At 45.3% G+C, this 23,082-nt stretch overlaps 1 protein-coding gene across 4 annotated transcripts in view; it reads right to left on the bottom strand.

Annotated features, from left to right (window-relative positions):
• The window catches only part of LOC105896056 (peripheral-type benzodiazepine receptor-associated protein 1), a 78,534-nt gene extending 56,606 nt beyond the window's left edge, over nt 1-21,928 (bottom strand). For 3 of the 4 annotated variants that reach the window (XM_042708559.1, XM_042708560.1, XM_042708561.1), the window contains exons 1-2: nt 21,630-21,928; nt 19,582-20,768 (exon numbers count right to left, since the gene is read on the bottom strand). In XM_042708559.1, coding sequence (XP_042564493.1) covers nt 19,582-20,598 — 1,017 coding nt within the window. In that variant the 5' untranslated portion in view covers nt 20,599-20,768; nt 21,630-21,928. The remainder of the gene's footprint in view (nt 1-19,581; nt 20,769-21,629) is intronic. The other variant, XM_042708562.1, reaches the window with a different exon arrangement.
• Nucleotides 21,929-23,082: the final 1,154 nt, after the last annotated feature.

The raw sequence follows: 23,082 nt of genomic DNA, 5'->3' as shown, positions 1-23,082 counted from the left end.
CATATTTTTCTAAACTGAATCACTGTGCTGGATTCCCCAATCTCAACGCTGTGTGCATCCCTGGAGCAGGGGGTTGGAGGGGTCATGACTGAAATAGGATAGGATCATGTAGGGTCATCGACCCCCAGGGATGACCAAAAAGGACAAAAGCAAAGGGTCACATATTTCATCACCGCATACTAGCCCCAGCAGAACGGCCCCTCCTACACAGCTCCTAAAAACGGCTCACCATCTCCTAAAAAAAGCTCCTCTATGCTAGTGGCAGAGGCCCTAAACAAACAGAAACCCACATGCACCCGACCACGCGCCGAACACACCAGCCAGCTACCTGAGGACACGTTACAGTGCATGGAGAAATGGCTGTTTGTGAAGGAGCTCTGCTTTCTTTTCTTTCCTTAAATACACAGACATGGTTACCAGAAAGAATGAGATGACGGCCTTCGCTAAACATTACATATACATATACATATTCACAGTTCAGACTGGATCACGGAATCAGACGAGATCTTAACAAGAGATATAAGTGACAGACCCATTAATTCGACACAACACAAAGACACTGACCATGGGGACATGAAGAGACAAGCGTGATATCAGTATACCACTATAGGAAAATGTGGGTCTCCAGATCAGTGGATATCAATATACAGTGGCATGCTAACAAGCGTGGAGGGTTATATAATTCACTGTGCTGAAAGGGAACACTGATGCACATGGGAATGGGTGCTAGGGGGCATACATTGCACATAAAAAAAAAAAAAAAGTAGTACAATTCCTGATTCCTGTAAACCCAAAAGCAGGAGGGAAAAATGCTACCGTTTCCTCCCTCCCACAGGCGATTTGAGGGAGAACACACATTAACAGATAAGAGGGTTTCAAATCACAGGAAGAGAGCCACAGTGTGGGGAGATAGAGATCATAGGCGCCTCGTTCCCAGCCTACATTTATGGAACAAAGCTCTGAAGGGTGGGAGACTAGGACGTTGACATTAACAAACTGACTATCTATCCCACAATGGTATCAGTCAATCAACCTGGTGAAATACACCCACACAAACCTCCATTGACTATTCCCAGTCGAGCTGGCCAAATTGTTTGGGGAATTTGCCTGAAACAGCACTGTCGGTTGACTAGCCAAGCTCATCAATATTCATGTTTTGGTGTTCTGATGTGGATTACATATAAATAAATAAATACGGAGTCAGGCTTTGATCTTTTTTCATCAACATTAAGCTGCGTGCATTTTTGATGAACAGAAGTCATGTGTTTATACCGAGGGCAATGAGGGGATTGCATTCATTTAAAAAGGAGGAAGATGCGGGGCTCACAAACACACAGCCTCTGACGGAGAGGAAGAAAGAGCCTCACATCTCGATCCCTCATCTACAGCTTCAAAAGAATGAGCTGATTTTCAAACAGGACAAAAGGACAAAATCAGACTAGACCCTTTTCAGCTATCAGAACATTGCTCAATCGAACATGATCAGACGGTCCGCTGCCTGGCTGGAATTCTGTGATGAGTCTCGCCATTTAGCTCCCTGAGATTCCCTTGAGACACATCCAGTGGCTTTGACACCAGTGGCTGAGGCAAACACCAAGAAAACTGCCTTTCAAGTGTGTGACAGACACCTCCCAAGCTGGCAGACCAAACACGGCAGACAGCGTTACTGGCACACCAACAGAGGAGCCTGTTTGGGGGGGCAGGGGGGACTTCACATACACAACACAGAGGGAAGTTGTGGGAAGGATCTCATGTTCCAAGCAGTACAAGTGGGTCACAAGACCACCAAGGGTTGGAGGCAATGTGCACCCAAACACGTAGGCCCTGAATATCAGAAAATGTGTGGAGAAGATGTTTATTGCGGCAGTTGGGTGTACAAGCAAATCCGATTCTACGCGGAGCCCGATTTCTATTTGGACCGTCTCATCCTGACCTGCAGACCTCTTGACAAACAAAGAGTTAATATGCATCCCAATCTGCTGTTTTAACCACCAGATGAAGAAATGCAGCATGACGGGTTAATAGCCCAGTCAATCATCGTTCACTAGTCTCATTTGCAGTTTTCAGTATTTGAATAACTGAATGCGTTTACTCCCTGTAGTTTGTTATTCTTAAAAGACTGGGATACCCTGCATAGTCCTTTGCAAGGATCTATCAGAATACACCTTTATTTTACCACAATTACGAGTAATCCTGAACGGACAAGAGTCTTTAGTGGCACGTTCTCCTGCTTGTTTCTCTCTGCTTCACTTCACCCGGGATCTGAATGATTTTCTATATGTGGGACACGGAGCATGGCCTCTTGGCTGGACTACACTGATAACGTAAAAGAGGAATATGAAACGGGAAAAGAGGAAAGATAAGGGGATTCTGCTCTTCTATCCTGTGGCTCCTTTATATCTGGTGCCTTCATGTCAAAGAGTAAGATACTGAGCGGCAATACATGAAAGATTCAGAACATCACACAGGGACGTGCGCGAAGAAAATAGATTAAAAGAAATAATGTAACTACAAAGACTTCTTGAGAACTTACATTTGACAGATCAATCATAAAAAATGTATTCCAACAAAGGCATTCCACACTGTAAGAGTAACTTTGAAAACAGGAAGTTACTGAGAACTTTTAGCAGTAGAAATGGAGCAGCACATATGTCTGGCTGGCTGGATCGATCGATGGGAAAGGATCTCTGAAACGCTGCCAAACCTCAAGCTCGTTCATCGCTCCCTGGGTTGTAATTGAGGGATCATGACTGAGAGGAAAGCTGATCAGATAAAATTAATTGGCTTACTGCTGGGATGGAGGAGTTCAACTTTCTTAGCCTGATTCCACCTCTATTTCGTAAAAAAAGTTATACTCTTGTGTATTCCTACTGAAGGCCTTTTAGGTTGAAATGTAGCAGTCACCGTGGTTACATGGATTCGAATAACTGGCTTAGTCGGACTGAAATTGAATTATCCGTTTCATGTAAACACCTTTGTCCGACTATGTGCGGTCCGACTACGATCCGACTAACACCCCTGGATAACTCGATCCGATCCAGTTGATAGTTCGACTATTGCGGCATGTAACGGTGAATTGGATAAGGAACTGGACTTTGCGTCTTTGCGCATGCTTGAGATCCCGCCGCCCTCCTCCCTCTCTCCCTGCCATGTCGTGACCCGGAAGACGAAAGAGGGATAAGTTGTCTCAACTGTTCATACTAATGACACAGTTTTTTTATGAATATCCTGCAGACTGTCTCACAAGCTTATTCTTGTTGATTATGAACAAACATAACAGAAGAGGTCCGAAGATATGAGCACCTTTACAACCCCTCCTTAAACACGTATAAGGACGTTCCACATTTGATTTGCTTAAAACACACAGCAGTACTGTCAAATCAGCTGTCACTCAGCTATTACCTGACCAAGGTTCCATGGCAATGTTCCAAAAGCCCATTATTCCGACAGCCCGCTGTTCCGAAATTGTGAGCACAGCAACGTGAACCACTAAAGCCCACATGCACATCCCAATGAATCACACAATCATAAACATATAAATGCCTTTATTTCACAAGCATTAACTTGAATTCAGAATATTATTATACACACATGCATTTGCATCGCGATGATACAAAAATATTTGTATGATTGCCAACGCATGCATGCTTTGTCAGTGCTTGACAAGCTCTGCGTAATGTCCTGCGACAATCTGCCGGTGATTTTCTTTCGCATGAGTGGTAGCCTACCCCATATTCAAAACCAGAGTAGGCCAAGTTAACAAATATTGCCTAGGAAAAGTTATATGCGTGATAGCCCGGTGAGCGTCTCCGCTCTGCTGTGCAAACGAAATGCTGTGTGTGTTTTGTGCCACTTAAAATATTTCTAAATTTTGCCAGGGGGACTATTTTTCGGAATATCGGGCTTTCGGAACACTGGGCCGTCTCCCCTGACCAATACCTGTCAAACTCGGTGATACTATTCACAACTAATTTGTCCTTCATTTTATCAAATATGATGAAATTTGGTATTGTGCCCGTGAGGCAAGCCTGAGTTTAGTTTTGTTCCGTTATCTGGCGCTGAAAAAACCCACGAATAAGTACTGTCAAATCAGAAAGCAAATCAGCTGTCACTCGGCTATTACCTGACCAATACCTGTCAAACTCGGTGATACTATTCACAACTAATTTGTCCTTCATTTTATCAAATATGATGAAATTTGGTATTGTGCCCGTGAGGCAAGCCTGAGTTTAGTTTTGTTCGGTTATCTGGCGCTGAAAAAACCCACGAATAAGTACTGTCAAATCAGAAAGCAAATCAGCTGTCACTCGGCTATTACCTGACCAATACCTGTCAAACTCGGTGATACTATTCAAAACTAATTTGTCCTTCATTTTATCAAATATGATGAAATTTGGTATTGTGCCCGTGAGGCAAGCCTGAGTTTAGTTTTGTTCGGTTATCTGGTGCTGAAAAAACCCACGAATAAGTACTGTCAAATCAGAAAGCAAATCAGCTGTCACTCGGCTATTACCTGACCAATACCTGTCAAACTCGGTGATACTATTCACAACTAATTTGTCCTACATTCTATCAAATATGATTAAATTTGGTATTGCACCCGTGAGGCATACGTGAGTTGAGTTTTGTTCGGTTATTTGGCGCTGCCCTCTAAAGACAGAGACGTGACAGGTGGATCGAGATATTTTCCCGTTGCATTACCTTCCTTTATAGACAACATCGATCATACACTCCCATTGCACTCAAACAACCACACTCAAACGAGGAGATATTGTATCAATTAGCCTATTATGTATTGTATTAATTGCACAGAGTTCCAGTGGCACATGCAGCCGTACGCACTGTGCGTACCTTCTGCTACGCGAGAAGAAAAAAAAAATATCATGAACTCATATTTATTACAATGGGGAAACTATAAAATTGGAGTACAGACAACTAATGCCCAGCGTTGACGATGCAGATATAGAGCTGGAAACAGCTAAATGAGTTACAGCCAAAACGCAGTGAACTTTATCAAGCCCTGGAAAGTTCGGCAAATTTCTACCCAAACATTCATTGCGTCCTGAAGATCTTGTTGACAATGCCCGTTTCCACAGTGTCTGCTGAGCGGTCATTCAGTACAATGAGGCGTCTTAAGACATATCTACGAAATACGATGACTGACAAAAGACTGACTGGACTTGCTCTCATGAATATTCACACAGATTTGGAAATCAACAGCGAAGAAGTACTAAAACAATTTGATGCAACTGGCAGAAGGGCAATGCGTTTAGGCTGTAACCTATTATTTGCGCGCGTGTGTGAATGTGCGTGCGTTTCTCTCGCCTTTTATCTTTCACCTTTGAACAAACAAACGAACAAACAACCCAAGAGGCAACACGCATTTCTGGGCCGATGAACAGACGCGATTCATGCTCAATCAACTGTTGTTGTTATTGGTAGTGGTGAAGAGGTCAAGCGGAAATGGCTGTATCACCACTAGTTGTAATGAAAACAGCGCCACCTATCGTATCGGATATGACATGCTTTCGGCCAATGATTCGATTTATTCACTGCCATGTATATTGGGATAATAGCACTTGCCCCAAAAGATAGCATAGTCCGACTAAGCAAAGATTCGAATTATACCATCATGTAAACACACTGAGTGAGGGAGTGTGGATATTATTCTTCCTTCAAACTGTTGTGAGGCCATTGAAGCCCATCAACTGCTTATCACATAGAACTTTCTTTATTAAAAACCTTCAATGCCAGATATTTCTTTCCTTGAGCAATACTTAATTAAAAGACTGACAAAACACAAAGTTCCAAAGAATCCGCTATGCGCTGCACCAGAATGATTTTCATATATGCTGCATTTGTCAGGGTGTCACCTTGGGCAACACAAGACAAAAGAGCAACCATTTGACAGGGGAACAGGTGCAGTGTGTGTGTGTGTGTGTGTGTGTGTGTGTGTGTGTGTCTGGGGGGGGGGGGGGATCTATCCAGCACCTTATTTCCTCAGCTCACAGGATTAGCCGTATGACAAGGAAAATAAACAACACTGCACACACAGTCAGACCTGACAAAGGCACCCAAGATTAAATATTACTGAGGAGAAAATAGCAACGAGTTAATCTTTATAGCTGAATTCAGTGGTGTCAGACAAACCCAAAACCATAAATAGGTTAACTTCAAACAGACACAGCAAGCCTTCATAAAGCTAATCTGGCCTTCAAACGAGACCATTCGGAGGGAATGAGAAAGAGGGCGATTCGGCCAATTCCCTGGATGATGGAAGGGAAACAACAACAACAAAAAGACTCAACAACAACAAAAAACAATGGGAGGGAGGATAAGGATTTGAAGGAGTGCAATTATTCATGAAGACCGTCATCATGTCACCAGTGAGGAAAGATTTGGGGGTTGGGGTACAGGGATGCACCAGGAAGCTAAAGCGTTGAGGACACACAGTCTCGGGAAAGACATGTTAGGTCTCCCAAGATACTGCCTGGTGGGGCATTTAGCCAAAGGCTGGTATGGTTATGCTATGATGAGCTCAAGGCCCTCTTAATTCACTTTAAAGCAGCCATATAAAAACACCCCATTTTCATTCTATTTTACAAGAACATGTGAATTTATTCATGGCCTCCCAATGCCATTTGATGCTGTGGAAAGACCTCAATTAAATCATTTAGGGGCATTTAGGTCATAAAACATGACCAGAGTCGTAAATCATGACCAAATTCATATAAATGCCACAAGAGTTAAAGCCCTGAATTAAACATCCAAGACATTTTGAAGCCTCAGACTCTGAAATATTGATGAAATAGTTTTTGTTGAAATAAACACATAGCACTATAGTCTTTAGAGGCAGATGTCCCACAACCATACTACAGCTAATGCATATGTCAACTAACAATGGTGTTCTCATTTTAAACTAACTAAAAACACGATTCATGGAAATACACACTGATGCACAAAAAAGTGCTGAGAGTTCTGAGATAGATGTGACAATTACGTGGATGTTAACAAATTGCCCTGCAAAAGAAAGGTTTGACTCTTCTACCACCTGATGGATGAACAATAAATATTTAACAAGGTTAAGGCAGTGATTCTCTAACACCAATGACCCTGTGACATTCTGGCAGACAACACACACTCTGCTATTAAAATATGAATCAATCAATGTTCAAAATTAGTTAATTCATCCATTCATTGTGGGCAATGCACATTATCAAGATCTAGGAAGAACTTGACCACTTTGTTCCTTCAGAGAAAAAGATAGCAATCAAGACTCTTTTCATTAGTGGTACCTCGGTGGTGGAATGACCTACCTAGTACTAGTGACAAGCCAAGTGACCGCCATGGTCGCCTACATTCAAAGAATATCACAAAGTGTTTAACCCTATGGAGTCTGAGGACTGTCAGGCACCTTTAAGGTAGCTTGACATTTTTATATTTTTTCCCCCCAATATGAAAACATTGATCCCAAAGTGTTACATATGCTGCTATTTAGCATAAACTCAGCAACAATAATCTAAGAGCAGTAAGAATGTAACTATTATAATTTTTGGTAATTCAACTGTAAAACTATTTTCAGAGGGGCTGAGATATTGTAAAAAGAAAGTACACACTAGGTGTCCCCAGTCCCCACTGCCAAAGGTAATGACCCATCAGTGGAATGTCCTTGTGGCACTCTCTGCCCCTACACAATCATTTTTCAAAATCAGTGTGCATTCTAAGAAAAGAAGAGGGAATAAAGGCCTTTTTAAAGTTGTTTGAAAATGCTGTAGTCCAAATCCAAATCTGCAGGGGATTTTAATGTGTAGAAGTTCGTGCAAACTCAGCTACTGCTGGGCGAACGATGATACTTAAAGCGTGCCACTAGAGACATATTACTTGCCCCCATCCATTTTCAATGGGAAAGTAAGCGATTAAAAACGTCAATAAAAAAAGGCAGCCAAGCCAAGTACACCGCATTAAGGCAGATTTGTAAACTCTAGAATAGTGTTGATATGGTGAACACTGGGTATTTTTTTAATTGCAGAATAATAAAACATAAGAACAACAATATGAGGTTGCATGCACAGTCACATAATAAGCAGCAATAGTATTGGGGTGGGGAGCGCCGCCGCCCCCCTCTCTCCAGTACCCCTCCAGCTCACTCTCCCCCCTCTCCCCCCTCTCTCAGGTACCCCTCCAGCTCACCAGCCTTTCTCCATTTACTTTACTCCATCTCCCTTGGCCTCTCTTTCTACATTTACCCAATGTTTCACTTGCTACCTCTTAGCTTCATCCATCTCAGCATCTGGACAGAGAAGAGGGCCAGTGTCTAACTGCCACAGTCAATCACACTCTACTACGCAGGGGGCTTTATGAGGCTACCAGCCGACTGCAACACCTCACGCTGAGGTTTTCATTACAGCGTGCGGCGCAGACCATGAAACAAAACCGCATCAGCTCATTATGCCTGCAAACGGTGATGAGCAGATAAAAGTCCTCCCCCCATGCAAACGCGCGCACGCGCACACACACACACACACACACACACACACACACACACACACACACGGGAAAATAAATAGTCACCTTGGAGGGTCCCCAGCAGCCCCCATTTGCTCTACTCCCTGCTGGGCTAAAAGGTCTACAAGACCATCCCTAATGCATCACGTCAATTGGCCTTCGCAGCCAAGGCAGCCAGAACCGCCACGGATGCTATAGCCAGAGGCAGAGCACAATGCCCCCTCAGGCTCCTGTTTATCACTCCGACCCCCCACCCCAGCACTACAAATGCAATTACACAATCATCAGCAACTGCAGGGAACTCAGCACTTAACAGGGAGGATGAAATTGTGCGTTTAAGGCTAAAAACTAAATGTACTTGTAAAGGTAGATTATTCATTTAATAATTCCCCCTCAATTTTGTGGGGATCAGCAAGCTAAAGCAACGAAATGATCACACTTGCATGTGGTTTGCATTCTGTATTCATCCCCCTAAATCCCCCCTGTCCAATTCCAAATCAGACTAAGCAAGAGGAGGAGAGACCGATGGAAGTGGAGGAGCTTTTTCCTTCATGTATACCAACACCAGACAAACAAGACAAACATCCACCTTGTACCCCATGAACTCTTGTGTCATTTATGAGAATATTCAGCTTTCATAAGCATCCATTCATTCTTCAGTAAGCTTCAGCTGATCCTGTAAGCCATGTTTCATCAAATTAATAGTTTCAAATGGCTAACATCAACTAAATATTTACAGATAGTTATAGTTAATATATAAAATGTTCCAGTTGGAGGCTCCCACCATCATTCATATCCATTCAGATTCAGTCAACATATATGCCAAGCGATCTAAATCAACTCTCCCTTTTTAAGAAAGGCCAGCATGGCTATTAGCCTGTATCACAATGAAGAATCTATGCCAGTGCTTGGATGTTTGTGTGTGTAAACAAATTGATATGTGCACACACACACACACACAACTGCATTAGGACACATTATCTACTGCACATGTGTGCATGTGTTTTGTAATGACACACAAGTGAAACTCTACAGCCTCCACAGTTGACAACCACTATGTGATTCACAACAACAACGTAACGCTCACAACACGCCGGCTGAGCACAATTACATGAAAACAAGGGGAAATCTTAGCGCTGCTCTCATTGATTTTCAATGAAACACCATTAAGTGGATCCTCCACTGTTCCACTTCGGCACGGCAGCCGTGAGAAATACGGGTTAAGGTCACCCTCTGTCTCTCAATATAGCAACGGCAAAGCGCAGTCGACTGTGGCGTCACCATCACGCCTTCAGCAGCACTGAGCCACTGCCCTATATAGGAGACAGGTGACCAAAGCAGAGCAGCGGGCCGCTGCATGTCATCCGTGTCCCATGATCGATGCTTGCACGAGATCCAAACTCAATTTGTGCTTAAAAAGGTCAGAGCTCGACATTAGAAATAAACAACAGGCACAGAACACAAACTGAATTCCACATTCAGACCTCCTCCATGTCATCTGCCGCTCACTCACTCACTCACTCACTCACTCACTCACTCACTCACTCACTCACTCACTCACTCACTCACTCACTCACTCACTCACTCACTCACTCACTCACTCACTCACTCACTCACTCACTCACTCACTCACTCACTCACTCACTCACTCACTCACTCACTCACTCACTCACTCACTCACTCACTCACTCACTCACTCACTCACTCGTTCTTCAGGGACGCGAGGGCCATTTGTTTGACTTTCACAGCTTTCTGTCTGGCACATATCCACAGGGAGAACCTTAATTACAGCATCAAGGGAAACGAACAAAAGGATGAGCTAATGCACAGTCACTGCTCATCAGCAGCGCTACCCTGCTTGTATCCCTTTATCCTTGTCATATTGTACGTGATGCATAGAACCTTCCATCACGTTCATCCCCATGTCTGCATGGAAGTGTACAAGGCTATGCATCACACCTACCTTCCCATAGGCTGCATCTTCACAGCCATTCACTCCTTCACATAGTGAGTGCTGGCGTTTCCCCAGAACGCTGGACGCTGTGGGAAACTTGGTGGGGGCAGCAGCATCATCTTGGCTGGAGTCTGCTCCCTGCTCCCCAGTCTTCTCTCCATCCAGCGGTCCCGAGGCAGTGGGGGTCTTCACGGCGTCCCCTCTGCCCTCCGGCTCACCTTCCGCCGGAGGGGGCACCTGCTGCTGCTGCTGCTGCTGCTGCTGCTGCTGCTGCTCCTGGGGAGGCTCTGGCCTGGTGCACAGGTCGTACATCTCTCACTCCCTTTCCCCGTCTCTCTCCGACCAAACACCCAGGCAGATCAGTTCAGCCACATGAGGGGCACATCCAAGTCAGTGCCAGGGCCACACACTGGGGGGGAGGGCAACACGCTTGCTGATTGACAAGGATGTGGTGGGAGAGGGGGTGGGGGGGGCGCAGATTACTCCCAACAACTTCAAAGGAGAGCACTGGAATACACTCGCCCTCCGATTCTTCCTGTCCGTCACTCAACAGGGATATCCGACAGAGCAAAAGAGAGCAGGAACCCCTTTTTAGTTGGGAAGGTAACCCATCCAGGATATTTGAACGTCCAGACCAAAATTAGAGCGATACGATCAGTGCGCTCGGCTCAGCAATTAGCAGCCTTATCAGAGAGTAAATATAGCGTCCAAGTCTGCTAATGCCTTTGATGGAAGGAAAATGGCACAGTCACAATGCAGTCCCATCTGGCAGCTGCCTGCACCTCAGCACCAGGGTATCAGTAGCCACGGCTACAAGACCAGAAGAATAACCTCCCTGCTGCATGTAAACATCTCTGTCAATGTTTTAAAAACAACAGTCATGTGGTCTTAAAGACCCGAAGCAAAATGAAAGCATCCTTGTGGAGGTTTTATAAAATAGGACAAGCCTCTCTCCAGAAAGAGCCAGTAACTGCCATGAAGCTCTTTCTGCATGGTAGAGCAAGCCAGAGAGAAAGAGAGAAGGAGAGCGGTTGAACCGCCTCAGAGATGCAGTGATGGGCACACTGCTCCACTGACTAAGGGCTATGTCTTCCCTGTGCTCCCGCAAATGACAGCCCTCGTCCACACAGAGCCCGATCTGTCAGCGCGTCTCATGCGGATCCAGTGGTGGATGAGGAGACGGCCAGGAAGAGAGAGAGAGAGAGAGAGCGAGCCTTTTCACATCAGCAGTCCTCGGCTCGCTTAAAAAAATAAAAAAAACACAGAGTGGAGAGCCAGCCTTACTAACAGGTCTCCTCTTCAGTCACCTCCTCTGCCTGTGAGATGGAGTCAGGTGCTGTGCGGGGGTCGGGTCCATGCGTAGCACTCGTCTCGTCTCCCGCGACGACCACAGAGAAATCTTGGTTGTCCGTTGCCGTAGTACGCTCCGTGCATTGAGGTTCAATGAACTGCCTAATCACTGTTTTGGGGCAGATAACCACATTAAGATGAGGGGACAAGAAGGAGGAGGAGGAGGGGAGATCTCTGTGTGGGTGAGGGAAATGGGAGACTCTGTGTGTGAGTGAGTGTGTGTTTGTGGTAAGAGTGGGGAGGGGGTGGGGCAGATGGGCTCAATCCTCCAATCACGTAGGGCCAGGCTCTGGGAAGGAGCCAATCCTGACTGCATCGGGAGCTCGTTTCCATGGAGATGACGCTGGAATGATGTTGGCTGCCTATTGATTGTTCAAGAGGCAGAGCAGAGCGTTGCGGGGAGGCTGGAGTAAAGCTATGGGATGGTGTGCGTGCACACTCACAAAACATTCACCATCACTAATGCTCAACATAACATTTCACTCCATGTTTGCTCTATACTTATGCTCCATACTACACTTGTACCTATAACAGGTAGACCAAACCATTGCCTTCTTGTAAAAGATCTACATTTTATTCAAACGAACAGGTTCTTTTAATGCAAAGCAAATAAAATGCATGTGATCCTCCATCACATGGGCCACTGCTCTTTTGGATGAAAAACACATCCTCTCGACAACAAAGCAGTTTTACTGAATGTGACCTGCTGACAGAATTAAGATGTCAGATGAACGCAAAACCTCCGCTCTGGTGCCCGATATTAAGATTCACCATTAGGCTGTTCGGCTTCTCTTGCTAATTACCTTTCAGCATAGCAAACAGATAGATGGGGAGTGTCACCCCTGGGAGATTACATTCTACCAAAAAAGAGGCTTACCCATTTATGAGTGTGTGACTGTGTGTGTGTGTGTGTGTGTGTGTGAGAGTGTAACTGTGTGAGTGTGACTGTGTGTGTGTGTGTGTGTTTGTGTACTGAGAAAACATAAAAACCATGCCCACCCAATGAGGTGTACAAAATTCAAACCAGACTGCACTTCATTAAGACCAAGTCATCGTTAAGGGGGGAGGGGGGTGTTATTGCACATCACAGCTCAGCTGTTTCCCTCACTCAGTTATCCATCCCACTGAGGAAGCCTCACACTAGATTCACTGGTGACAATAACTCCAGAGTCATGGGGTCCAATTTATGACCACACTCAACTGACAGCCAATGTCACCCTGATCCTTCTAACCCCAACCCTTCTCCATGTCCCCCACAGAGTTCGACACGCTGTCCAGCATGCTGTGTGTGCTGCTCAATATGACCAGAAAGGTCACTATTCAGTCCCACCAGGGTCTTGGGAGGGTTTGTTGTGACACATGCGGTCAAAAATGACAGAATTGTGCAGTTCAATTGAATTGAAATTAAAAAGTGAATATTACCGAGACAGTTACTTTTCTATTATAGCATACTGATGATGTAATGTACCAAGGTCTCTGATAATTCTATAATATATCTCAGATTTTTTTTTTTTACACGATATCAGCTACCAAAAACCTATTCTGAAGGATAAGGTTATTTCACATGGAACGTTTTAAAAAGCAGGCACGTTTTTTCAACAGACCGTTCTAGTTCATCATCAGTATAAAAACCTAAATATTAAAAATAAATAATTATTTCTCCAAAAGTATGACATTGAGCGAACGAGATTAGGCAGCGCCTCCTCTCACACCGATCCCAATAACAGCCAACCAATGAAAGCCTTTTGAGTTAACAGCAACACTCAAGAATCACGGCAATGCTTCCGCCACCTTGCAGTCTCGGTTTCACTGTCTTAAAACCATCAGCGTTCACTGCCAAATTGGGGCTAATGAAGGCTTATTGGGTAAAAGCAGACCCTGGGACTCTGCAATCAGCGAACAAGCACGGAGCAGCAGGGCTAAAGCAAGCGAGAGTGAGTGATTATCTCCCTAAAACTGTTACGGCAGCGTGTGGGAGGCCCACCGGCTCGGTCACGCTTCCACATTTAAGGACTAAGCCGTGGAACTCATCAGGCGGAGCCTTTCCTGTCATAAACACCTGCAGGAGAGATGGCACCATGCCAAGAGCTGGAAGAGACAGACTGCCGCTCTACCTGGACAGCTCTGTGGGCACAGGGGGTGGGCAGGGGGTGAATCTGGGTCTGAGGGCAGGGCAGGGCATGCCACACCTCATCCATCCATGATATTAATGTCCAGCCGCATGTATGATCCTATTCAAGGCTGTAGAGTACAAGAGCCAACAAACTAAAGGAGCTGCTTTTATTACACGGCCTCTGGGGTACAGTGTCGACTGACACTCTGTGTGTGTGTGTGTGTGTGTGTGTGTGTGTGTGTGTGCGTGTATGAGGAAGAGAGAAAGTAAGTGTGTGTGTGGTCTGCCATTCTGAGAGTGTGTGCTCATAAAAAAAAACCACACCTAAAAAAAAAAAAGTGTCAAATTGATGCATTCCGGTAGTGTGGCTTTAAATAAAACATTTTCTGTCTATCTCTCTCTCTCTCACACACACACACACACACACACACACACACACACACACACACACACACACACACACACACACACACACACACACACACACACACACACACACACACACACACACACACACACACACACACACACACACACACACACACGAGTAACAGACTAGTTTCTCGATCATACCAAAACATAACCAATGCTAATAAATGCAAACGAAACCCAAGTCAGTCCTGAGGCTCATCTCCACCCTCATAAATTCTCCCTGCATTCACATTCCAGCATTCATTTCCAATTCCTCCCTGAAGAATAACCTCGTAGTGTCTCCTGTTCTACACACACACACACACACACACACACACGGTGATAAAGCCCATCACCCGGACATTAACAAATAAAAACAGCACACAGGAGTGGTGTAAAAGCTATTGTTATTATATAAGCTGTGCTATGCCATTTATCTTCCCGGTTAAAAAAAAACGAATTCAAACACTATTAGTTTGTTGCTCAAGTGCGAGAGGGTAAAGGACAAACAGGCAAGAGAGAGAGAAAAAAACATGAATAATGAAAGCTAGTGATAACCCTGTTGCTCTCCTATGGCAGTTATATTTCACCGCTTTTCCTTGCAGCCAAACTCTAATTAGGAGTTGCCTACCTAGGCACGACCTTGACTCTAAATCAGCTGCACCTCAGCATGCTCAGTCGGTCTCCAGCCTCTCCCTCTCAAAGACCCTCTCAGTAGTCTTCCCAAGGTCATCCTGCTCACAGCACATGCAATATTCAGAGGTATGGTGCTTAGCACAAATCTATGGCCATTTACATTAACACAACAATGACCAGCTTTGTGAGTGATCCTACTGTCGCTCACTGAAGACTACAGGTTATTGTTTTGTCCCACAATAATGGTAAACATTGAAATGGTTCAAATATAAATAGAAAAAAAATCACCAAACTAAAATATTGGTTATTGGCATGTTATTCACATCATACCAGACCAAACAGTGACTAATGTTATCTGTAGGTGTTATAAGGACTAGGCTTCTTCTGTAAACAAAAGAAAACATGCACACATCCCAGGGAAGAGACACAAGCCATTATCACAACACTGAACAAAGTAGTCAGGGTTTTTAAACACAGTGCTTTAAGACCACTGCTTTTCAGAACATTCTCCACCACAAAAAAAATAAAAAAAAACTGTTTAAAATGCATCTGAACAAAACAAATATTCCCCCTTTGCCGTAACATGCTGTGCCATTTGGGTGGCGCTCAATCTTTTATCAATTATTTAAAATCCCATCCAGGAAATCTGGAGGCCGTTTTGGGAGGGGTGCTGTACATTGACCCACTTATGCCAACCCCACCCAGACCTCCCAAAATGTGACCGACTGCAACACACTTTGCCATTGAACTGACATGACTTCCCTCCAATGGAGACAGAAGATTTAAAAACCATACAGGACTTTACTACTGCTGTTGTTGAAGATACAAATACAAACATGACACTATTAGTCATGTATAATCTGGCCTTGCAGTACATATGTAACTCTACAAGACAACAAAAGCAGACTTCCACCTCTATAGGAAAAGGTACAACACGTATAAGAGCAGTCAGCAAACGTACTATGAATTTTTCAGACTGGGTTCAAAATAGGTCAAGTAGGTTCAGAAAACTCAATATTTTATTCATTCATTCATTCATTCATTCCACGAGTTATTAAATACACTAGCACTTTGCTCTTTATGCTAGGCACCTCTGGAAATTGGAATGTATTCGACTGGACTGGAAAGTGGGATTTATTACATCTGAATTGAGCACTTTATCAGTCTCATTCATTGGGTTCACACACACACACACACACACACACACACACACACACACACACACACAGACACACAGACACACAGACACACAGTGTCATAGTGCCTTGCTAGCTTTCCAAGTTGAGTGTGTGACCCCATCACAACAATCTCACTGAGAGTCACAAGCAGAGGTCGACTTCAGTCCAGATTAAAGATGAGAGGAGTCTGACGACATGACACTCGTCACCTGCCCCGTGTTTCCAAACACACAGGCCCAGAGTGTCTCCTGCTCCAAATCCTCTCGGGAGAAAAAAAAAACACCACACAACTCTGCCTTCACACTGCTGAGCCTGAGGCAGTGATAAGGGCAGTCAGTTCACTGAACCCGTCACACACTCCCATTTCATCGTTTGAGATCTCACTGAAGAAGTAAACAAAGGATGACTCAAATTGCACAAAAGTCACTTGTTAAAAGCCTTACTGTTCAGGGAACATTTATACTGCTGGGGAACAGTATGATTATAGTGATCTTATTATCTGCAATATGCTGAGTAATAGACGAAAATAGAATCCAATTTATTGCAAATCCGTTCACTTTTTTTGACTGAAGTGAAATCCCCTTGGCAAAACACAGAAGTCGTTTTATCTAATGAGAAAAAGGATTCATTCAGTCCATCTGCCTTCTCACTGCAATTGAAGCATTGAGCATGATACTAGCATGATTTTATAATCCTAATAGTTTACCAATAGTATCTAGAACAAGTGAAACCAAAACAATTAAAAGATAAAACTGTAATACTTGACAGTCAAGATCATAACATTCTGTATTTGGAAAAGTTTTGTAAAACCGTCATATCAACTTTCTGCCCATCCCAATTACGTGAAATAAATATGCCCCGTCAGCCATGAGAGGCTGTCTTTCCCGTCGGAACCCAATGATTTAGTGTGCTGCGGTATACGGAACAGCCCACACGGGGAATGTGACGGGGGTGTTTCAGAGGCGGGAGTGTTGACCCACCTGTGCCTGGCCCAGGACTGAGGCAGCCTGCATGGCCCAGAGGCATGCTGGACATGTGGGCAGGGCGGAGGGCAGCGGGGGTCAGACACAGACCAACACTGGAACAGGCAGAGGAACGAGGCGCGGGCACATGTGTGTGTGTGTGTGTGTGTGTGTGTGTGTGTGGAGGGAGAGGCAAGCACCAGCATTGACTCTAAAAATGCTCTCTGAGAATGGCGGAAGGCATCATGGCTGGAGACAGCTGTGCATTTGAAACACAACCTCTTAGGACACAGATAGCCCATTATGGGGGACTTTAAATCGTAATCCTACTACATATAGGGAAAGACCCCCCTCATTTCAGCATTCAGACACTCAAAGGGATCCAATAGGGAAAAGGGCACGCATCAGCAAAAGAGAAGCAGACAGAAATGGCAGAGCGATGAACACAAACATGAAGACAAGAGAGAGACTTCTTGGAGAGAAGTGGTTGTGAGGATGCCTAGTCCTTCTGCCTGTCAGCTGACTCTCCAGTATCACCATTCACAACCGCAGTTCAATTACAGCCACTGACAGGAGGGCTCGGAGGCCACAAATACCCCCTCAGCTTCAAATAGCAAAGGCCACAGACTAGACCGGATAAACAGACATGCACATGCTGCTGCCCCCCCCCCCCCCCACACCACCACCACCACCATAAGATGTGCTAGCTGGGACAAGACACTGCTTATGTGGTCCAACTGAGGCCAATTCGATTTTCTAAAGCAAGAATGCTCGTCTGTGTGCAGAGCACTTCAGAGGAACAATAAATACTAAGAAAACGTGTTTGTCTTTTTCCAGGAAAAGTGAAAAGATTCTCTTCATTTGGAGAAGAACAATGAGTGAAAAACCCGCCTGTGCACTCCTCTGAGGGGAAGTCATGCCTCCGTGCTCATGTTACGGCTGTGGGACTGGGGTGGTCTTCATTAGCATAATGTATGGCCGCCACAGGGATTCACATTAACTTCAACCCAGGGGGTCCAAATACTGTACCGTGTGCTTGGTGGAAATGCATGCAAATCACTGATACGCATAAACATGCCAAATACTATAGCATAACTGCTAAACATTGATTACGTTCGTTATTTTCAAAAACAAACAAAACAAAACAAAAACCGCCAATCAAAAATACTCCAATAGTAATAGTAAAAGCACAAATCTAAAATTTTGAACTGACACAAATGGAAATGGCAATTTCCCCTCAAAAATTAATGACAGCCATTAAGGGAGCCAGAGACAGCGCTGCCAGAGGGTTGCTATTCTCTAGTTTGCAATGGTGTGATCCATTATTTATTAAGCTGGTAGGGAGCTAACAGACGCTGTGACGGCACAAAGAGGGGGTCCTACAAGTCAGACACTCTGCTTCCACTTTATCATGGATTAGACAGCTTCATACAGGCTTAATGGTCTTAAGGTTCTTCGTGGCCTTACGCTTTGTGCTATTCATTCTGGAGAAAAAAAACTGATTATGAATAATGAAATGTTATGATAATGAAATGTTTGAAGATAATTACACAGGATGTGTCAGTAAGCCAGCTTTTTACAGCAAATGTTCAGCCAGTCAGGAAATACCAGCCAGGTGCTTTGATTTTTGACATTTTTTATGATACACTGCTATCATCAGGTCCCTCAGTCCAACATCAATAAGGGTAAAGGGGGGTAATTGTAATATTGGGCACTAATCATCCCCTTTCTTTCTTTCTGAGCAGGACAGAAACATCAGTCTAGATTAGGCCTGTCCATAACGCTACAGCAAAGCATTTTAGGAGAGTGCACCCTGCTCCAGGAAAATGCTCTCCGTCTCATGTGGTTTGGCAAATATGACATGACTCTACAACACTCCCAACCACATACGGACGCTATGATTACGATGTTACAGCACAAAGCACTCACTTTAAAATTTTGAGGAGCTATTTCAAACCAAGCAAGGATAGAGAATGGGCAATGTCAGCTCCTCACAGCAGTTGCAGAATTCCCCTCAGCTCGAAAAAACAAGGTAAAATCCCCAAGGAATTCATCCTTCTAAGCGCGAGCCCCATCTCTTCCCACTTCCTCCATGAATCCCTTCCAAAACAGAATAGATTGCTTGGCTCTGGCCCTTCTGTATACCCTAGCTTTATAGGGCTAAAGCTGCAAGATTGCATCTTTTTTTTTTTTTTTTTTTTTTAAACTTGGCCCCATAGTTTATGTTAACGACATCCTTCCCTGAAGCTAGACTGTTTAATCATAAAGGAAGCGAACACTGAACTTGTTGTGAAGACAAAAGAAGGAAGCCAAGGCCGATGTCCTACGGTTTCAACTGCATGACAGAAATAGGCTCTATGTGGATACATAGGGCATGGGGGTTGCTATGCGACAAAGTTTCAATGAATCAACAACATTTCACCAAAACAAGCCTGAGCTACATGTCAATGCGAGGGCTGGGAAGTAGCTCACCATGTCCTCCTCTGAGCATCTGGACGGGGTTGAGTTGTCTGGCGTGGGGGACGGGTCCGATGGGGAGGAGGAGGAGTGCCTCACCTCCCAGCCTGCGTGGGGAGAGGGCTGCGAGGGGATCTCCTGGCTCGCCACGGGACTGGAGCTGCGCTGCGGCTTCCCCAGGGGTGCAGCGCTCCTGCGCCCGCTCCTGCTCCACTTCCTCAGCGGCCCCTGCTGAGAAGACCGCTGGGCCTTCTGGGACTGAGACCTGGCACGAGACGGGGGGGCGCTTCCAGGGTTGCCGGGAGCGCCTTGGTTCCCCTGGGAGTCGGAGCGGCTGAGCAGGTGCACGCAGCTGGCCGAGCGGCGCCTGGGCACTGGGGTCGGGGCCACCTTGGGGGCCTGAGGATGCCCGTGCTTCTCTAGCAGGTGGCAGATGAGGCGGCTCTTGTCCAGCTCCAGCTCCTGGCGCAGGCCCTGCAGGAGCACCGCCTGCTCCCCGCTCGCCTGCCCATGCAGCCTTGCCAGCAGCTCTTCCAGCTTGCGGTAGATGGCACCGCTGCCTTGGCCGCACAGCAGACCCTTCACGGCCTGAGGGTCAAGCTTGCCCAAACCGGTGCCGCCACCAAGCCCCTCGGCTAGGAGCCGCTGCAGTTCCCGGACCTGCCTGAAGCTGACGCTGCTGCGCTCCCTCTCGCGGTCCCTCCAGTGGCGCAGCTGCCTGAACTCGGAGGCACGCTCCCTGCCCAGGGCCTCGCGCTGCTGCTGCAGCTCCAGGGCCTTCTGCCGCTCCTGCCTGGAGGTCAGCTCCCGCAGGGCGCGCTCCCGCTCGTGCCGCCCCTCGTCGCGCACGCGCCGCAGCTCCAGGGAGAACTTCCTGTAGGCCTGCTTGTTGCGGCACCTCTCCGCCTCCAAGGCGTCGCGGAGCCTCTCGATCTCGCGCTCGGGCTCGCCAGGACTGGCGCAGGAGCGCGTGCCGCACCTCGAGCCTCTCTTGGAGGAGAAAACCAGAGAGTTACCCTTGTCCTTGCCCATCGTGCTCCCACGCTTGAGGCCTTACAAACTGGAGGCCAAGGCACTGAAGAGAGCGGCCTACTCGGTCTCAGGCGGCAGGCATGCAAACAGATGGAGGAATGGAACTCATGCAAAGGGTTATGGGAGTGAAATGCAAACGCATGCACATGCACTAGTAGAATGCTGTTGCACTGAAAAGAGCAGAGATGAATGAACGTCAGGAGGAACAGTGGAGACATGGAGAAACATTTACAGTATAATGGACTTGCAGCATTGTGATATTGTAAAATAAAAAAACAACCATGGGTATTAACTGTGTCAAGTAATGAATTGCTTGCGGTTCATTCATACAATGATTATTCCTCAAAATTGAGACAACTGTGCACAACATAGAGCATATGATAACAATACCAACAAACCAAGAGGAGGGTACATCACCGCTCCTGTTCAGGCGTCTTACACTAGTTACCTAGATATTAGACTTTCAGATGCAGCCTTGCACACGAAACATATCACCTCACCTAGGCTATGAACACTGATGCGCCAGGTCTACATTAAACCATCCTGAGAACGAAATGGGACCGACTTGCCCATCAATGTGGAAACACTGTAACTTGTGTGTTAACTCTTGGTATACGAGTCTGAGTTACTCTGGCTACTCTACACGGTTCATCTCTCTAAAATTGTAGACAACAAAATGGTGTCTGAATACTGTAACAAACACAATGTAATTAGCTTAAAAGGTCAACACCTCCAAACACGACCGTCAGCCGAAGTAACTGCAAAATGTCTCGCGGATAACAGCTTGGGTAGAGGATAAAGCTAATGTGGCTAGCTGGGCACCTAGCCTCATCTCGGGGGTTTTAAGAGGATTCCTCGAAACGTGCCACAGCGACTACGGTTCCTAAACGTACTTGAATGATGAAGATGTAATGCGTCATTTTTAACAGCTTGCCTTAATTCAGTTAAGTGGAAGATGCACATGGACGAGAGCTACTGTTAGGTGTCAGTTAAAGCATGGTGAGAAAGCCAACAAACAAACAAACACTTACCTCCCACACTCGGGAGGGTAGCACAACTTGAAAAGCTAGAGCATTAGGTTGCTTCAGATATCCCTCAGATATTATTACTAACAGTTTGAAATAAGGTACATTTAATCTACGTCAGGAAATACTGAAAGCCGTACATTCTTTTTCAATGAACGAACGGTCAACATCCGTAGGAGGAGGCTACTAAACACCAGTTGCACCAGGCACTGCTGTCCAGCTGACCCCACTTCAAGGCGTCCCGTCATCAAGATGACTGAAGGTGGATTCGCTTAAACAAGAGCGCCAACCTGTGGTCATTACGTGACAATGTTCTAACACAATAGTTTACTGTTCAGGATGTTTTCAGGTAATAAAAAAAAAAACACATTTTAATCCCTCATGTTATGTTCGCAACATGGATACACTTATTGTGGTTCCGGTTGGAATTGACAAACCTGACATAAATGATAATAATGGTTTTAGTAAACATTTGATTTTGATCTGTTTATGTTTAAATATTTCTAAAGATGCAAGTAATTGTCTTTAGATATAATTAATAGTTAAAGACAAGTTTAAGCCTCCTTTTAACCACTCGGTTTTGTTCAAAATAAGGGAAATTCACAACATATTTTAACATATATACAACTACTGCTAATCTAAATATCAGGATTATTAGCATTTGGTGTATTTCAAAATTCACAACACACGTTTAAAATACATAAGAAAAGAAACAGTCCTAGACCATTTATGGGAATTTGTGGAAATAAAAAAAAATTAAAAAATGAATTACAGGTCTACAATATTTAAGGCAATGCTTTTTGCTAGCATTTACTTTAAGGTTCCCCTTACTCTGAAATACCTCTGATATGGCACCTCAGAGATCGTACTATTTAAGTAATAGGAATCACACCCATGGATCAAAAATATCACTATGATTCCTCCCCCTTTGTTCCACTTGTAAAGGAGCCTCTGATACGGGGGGCACGGTGTCTCAGTCGCTTGCACTGCCGCCTCACAGCAAGAATGTCATGGGTTCGATTCCCGCATGGGGCGTTGTTGGCTCTGGGGGGCAGGTCCTCCCCAGAGTGCACAGTGCTCAGGTGGGCTATCTCCCGGGCCTTTCTATGTGGAGTTTGCATGTTCTCCCCGTGTTCGCAAGGGGTTTCCTCCACTAAGGACCCCAACAGAAAAAACATGCAAAATAACAGAACACATGTCCATCCCTGACCAAAGATGGACAGTTCACTTCACTTGGTCCCCGGGCGCTACGAGTTGCCCACTGCTCCTGGGGGGTCCTTGAGGAAGGACGGTCCAGGATGGGAAAAAGCAGAAAATAAATTCACTGTGACCTCAGGCCTACGTGTGTGTGTGTGTGTCCTGTGTCGCCTCCATATATGCACGTGTGTGTTCCAGTGTGTCGTGTGTGCCATTAAAAACCTGACAAAGGTCTTAATTATTTTCTCTAGAAGTAATTCCC

This window comes from Clupea harengus, chromosome 8 (assembly GCF_900700415.2).
Source record: "Clupea harengus chromosome 8, Ch_v2.0.2, whole genome shotgun sequence".
NCBI lineage: Eukaryota > Metazoa > Chordata > Actinopteri > Clupeiformes > Clupeidae > Clupea > Clupea harengus.
Note: the sequence above shows the minus strand (reverse complement) of the source record. Positions and strands in the feature narration are given on the sequence as shown.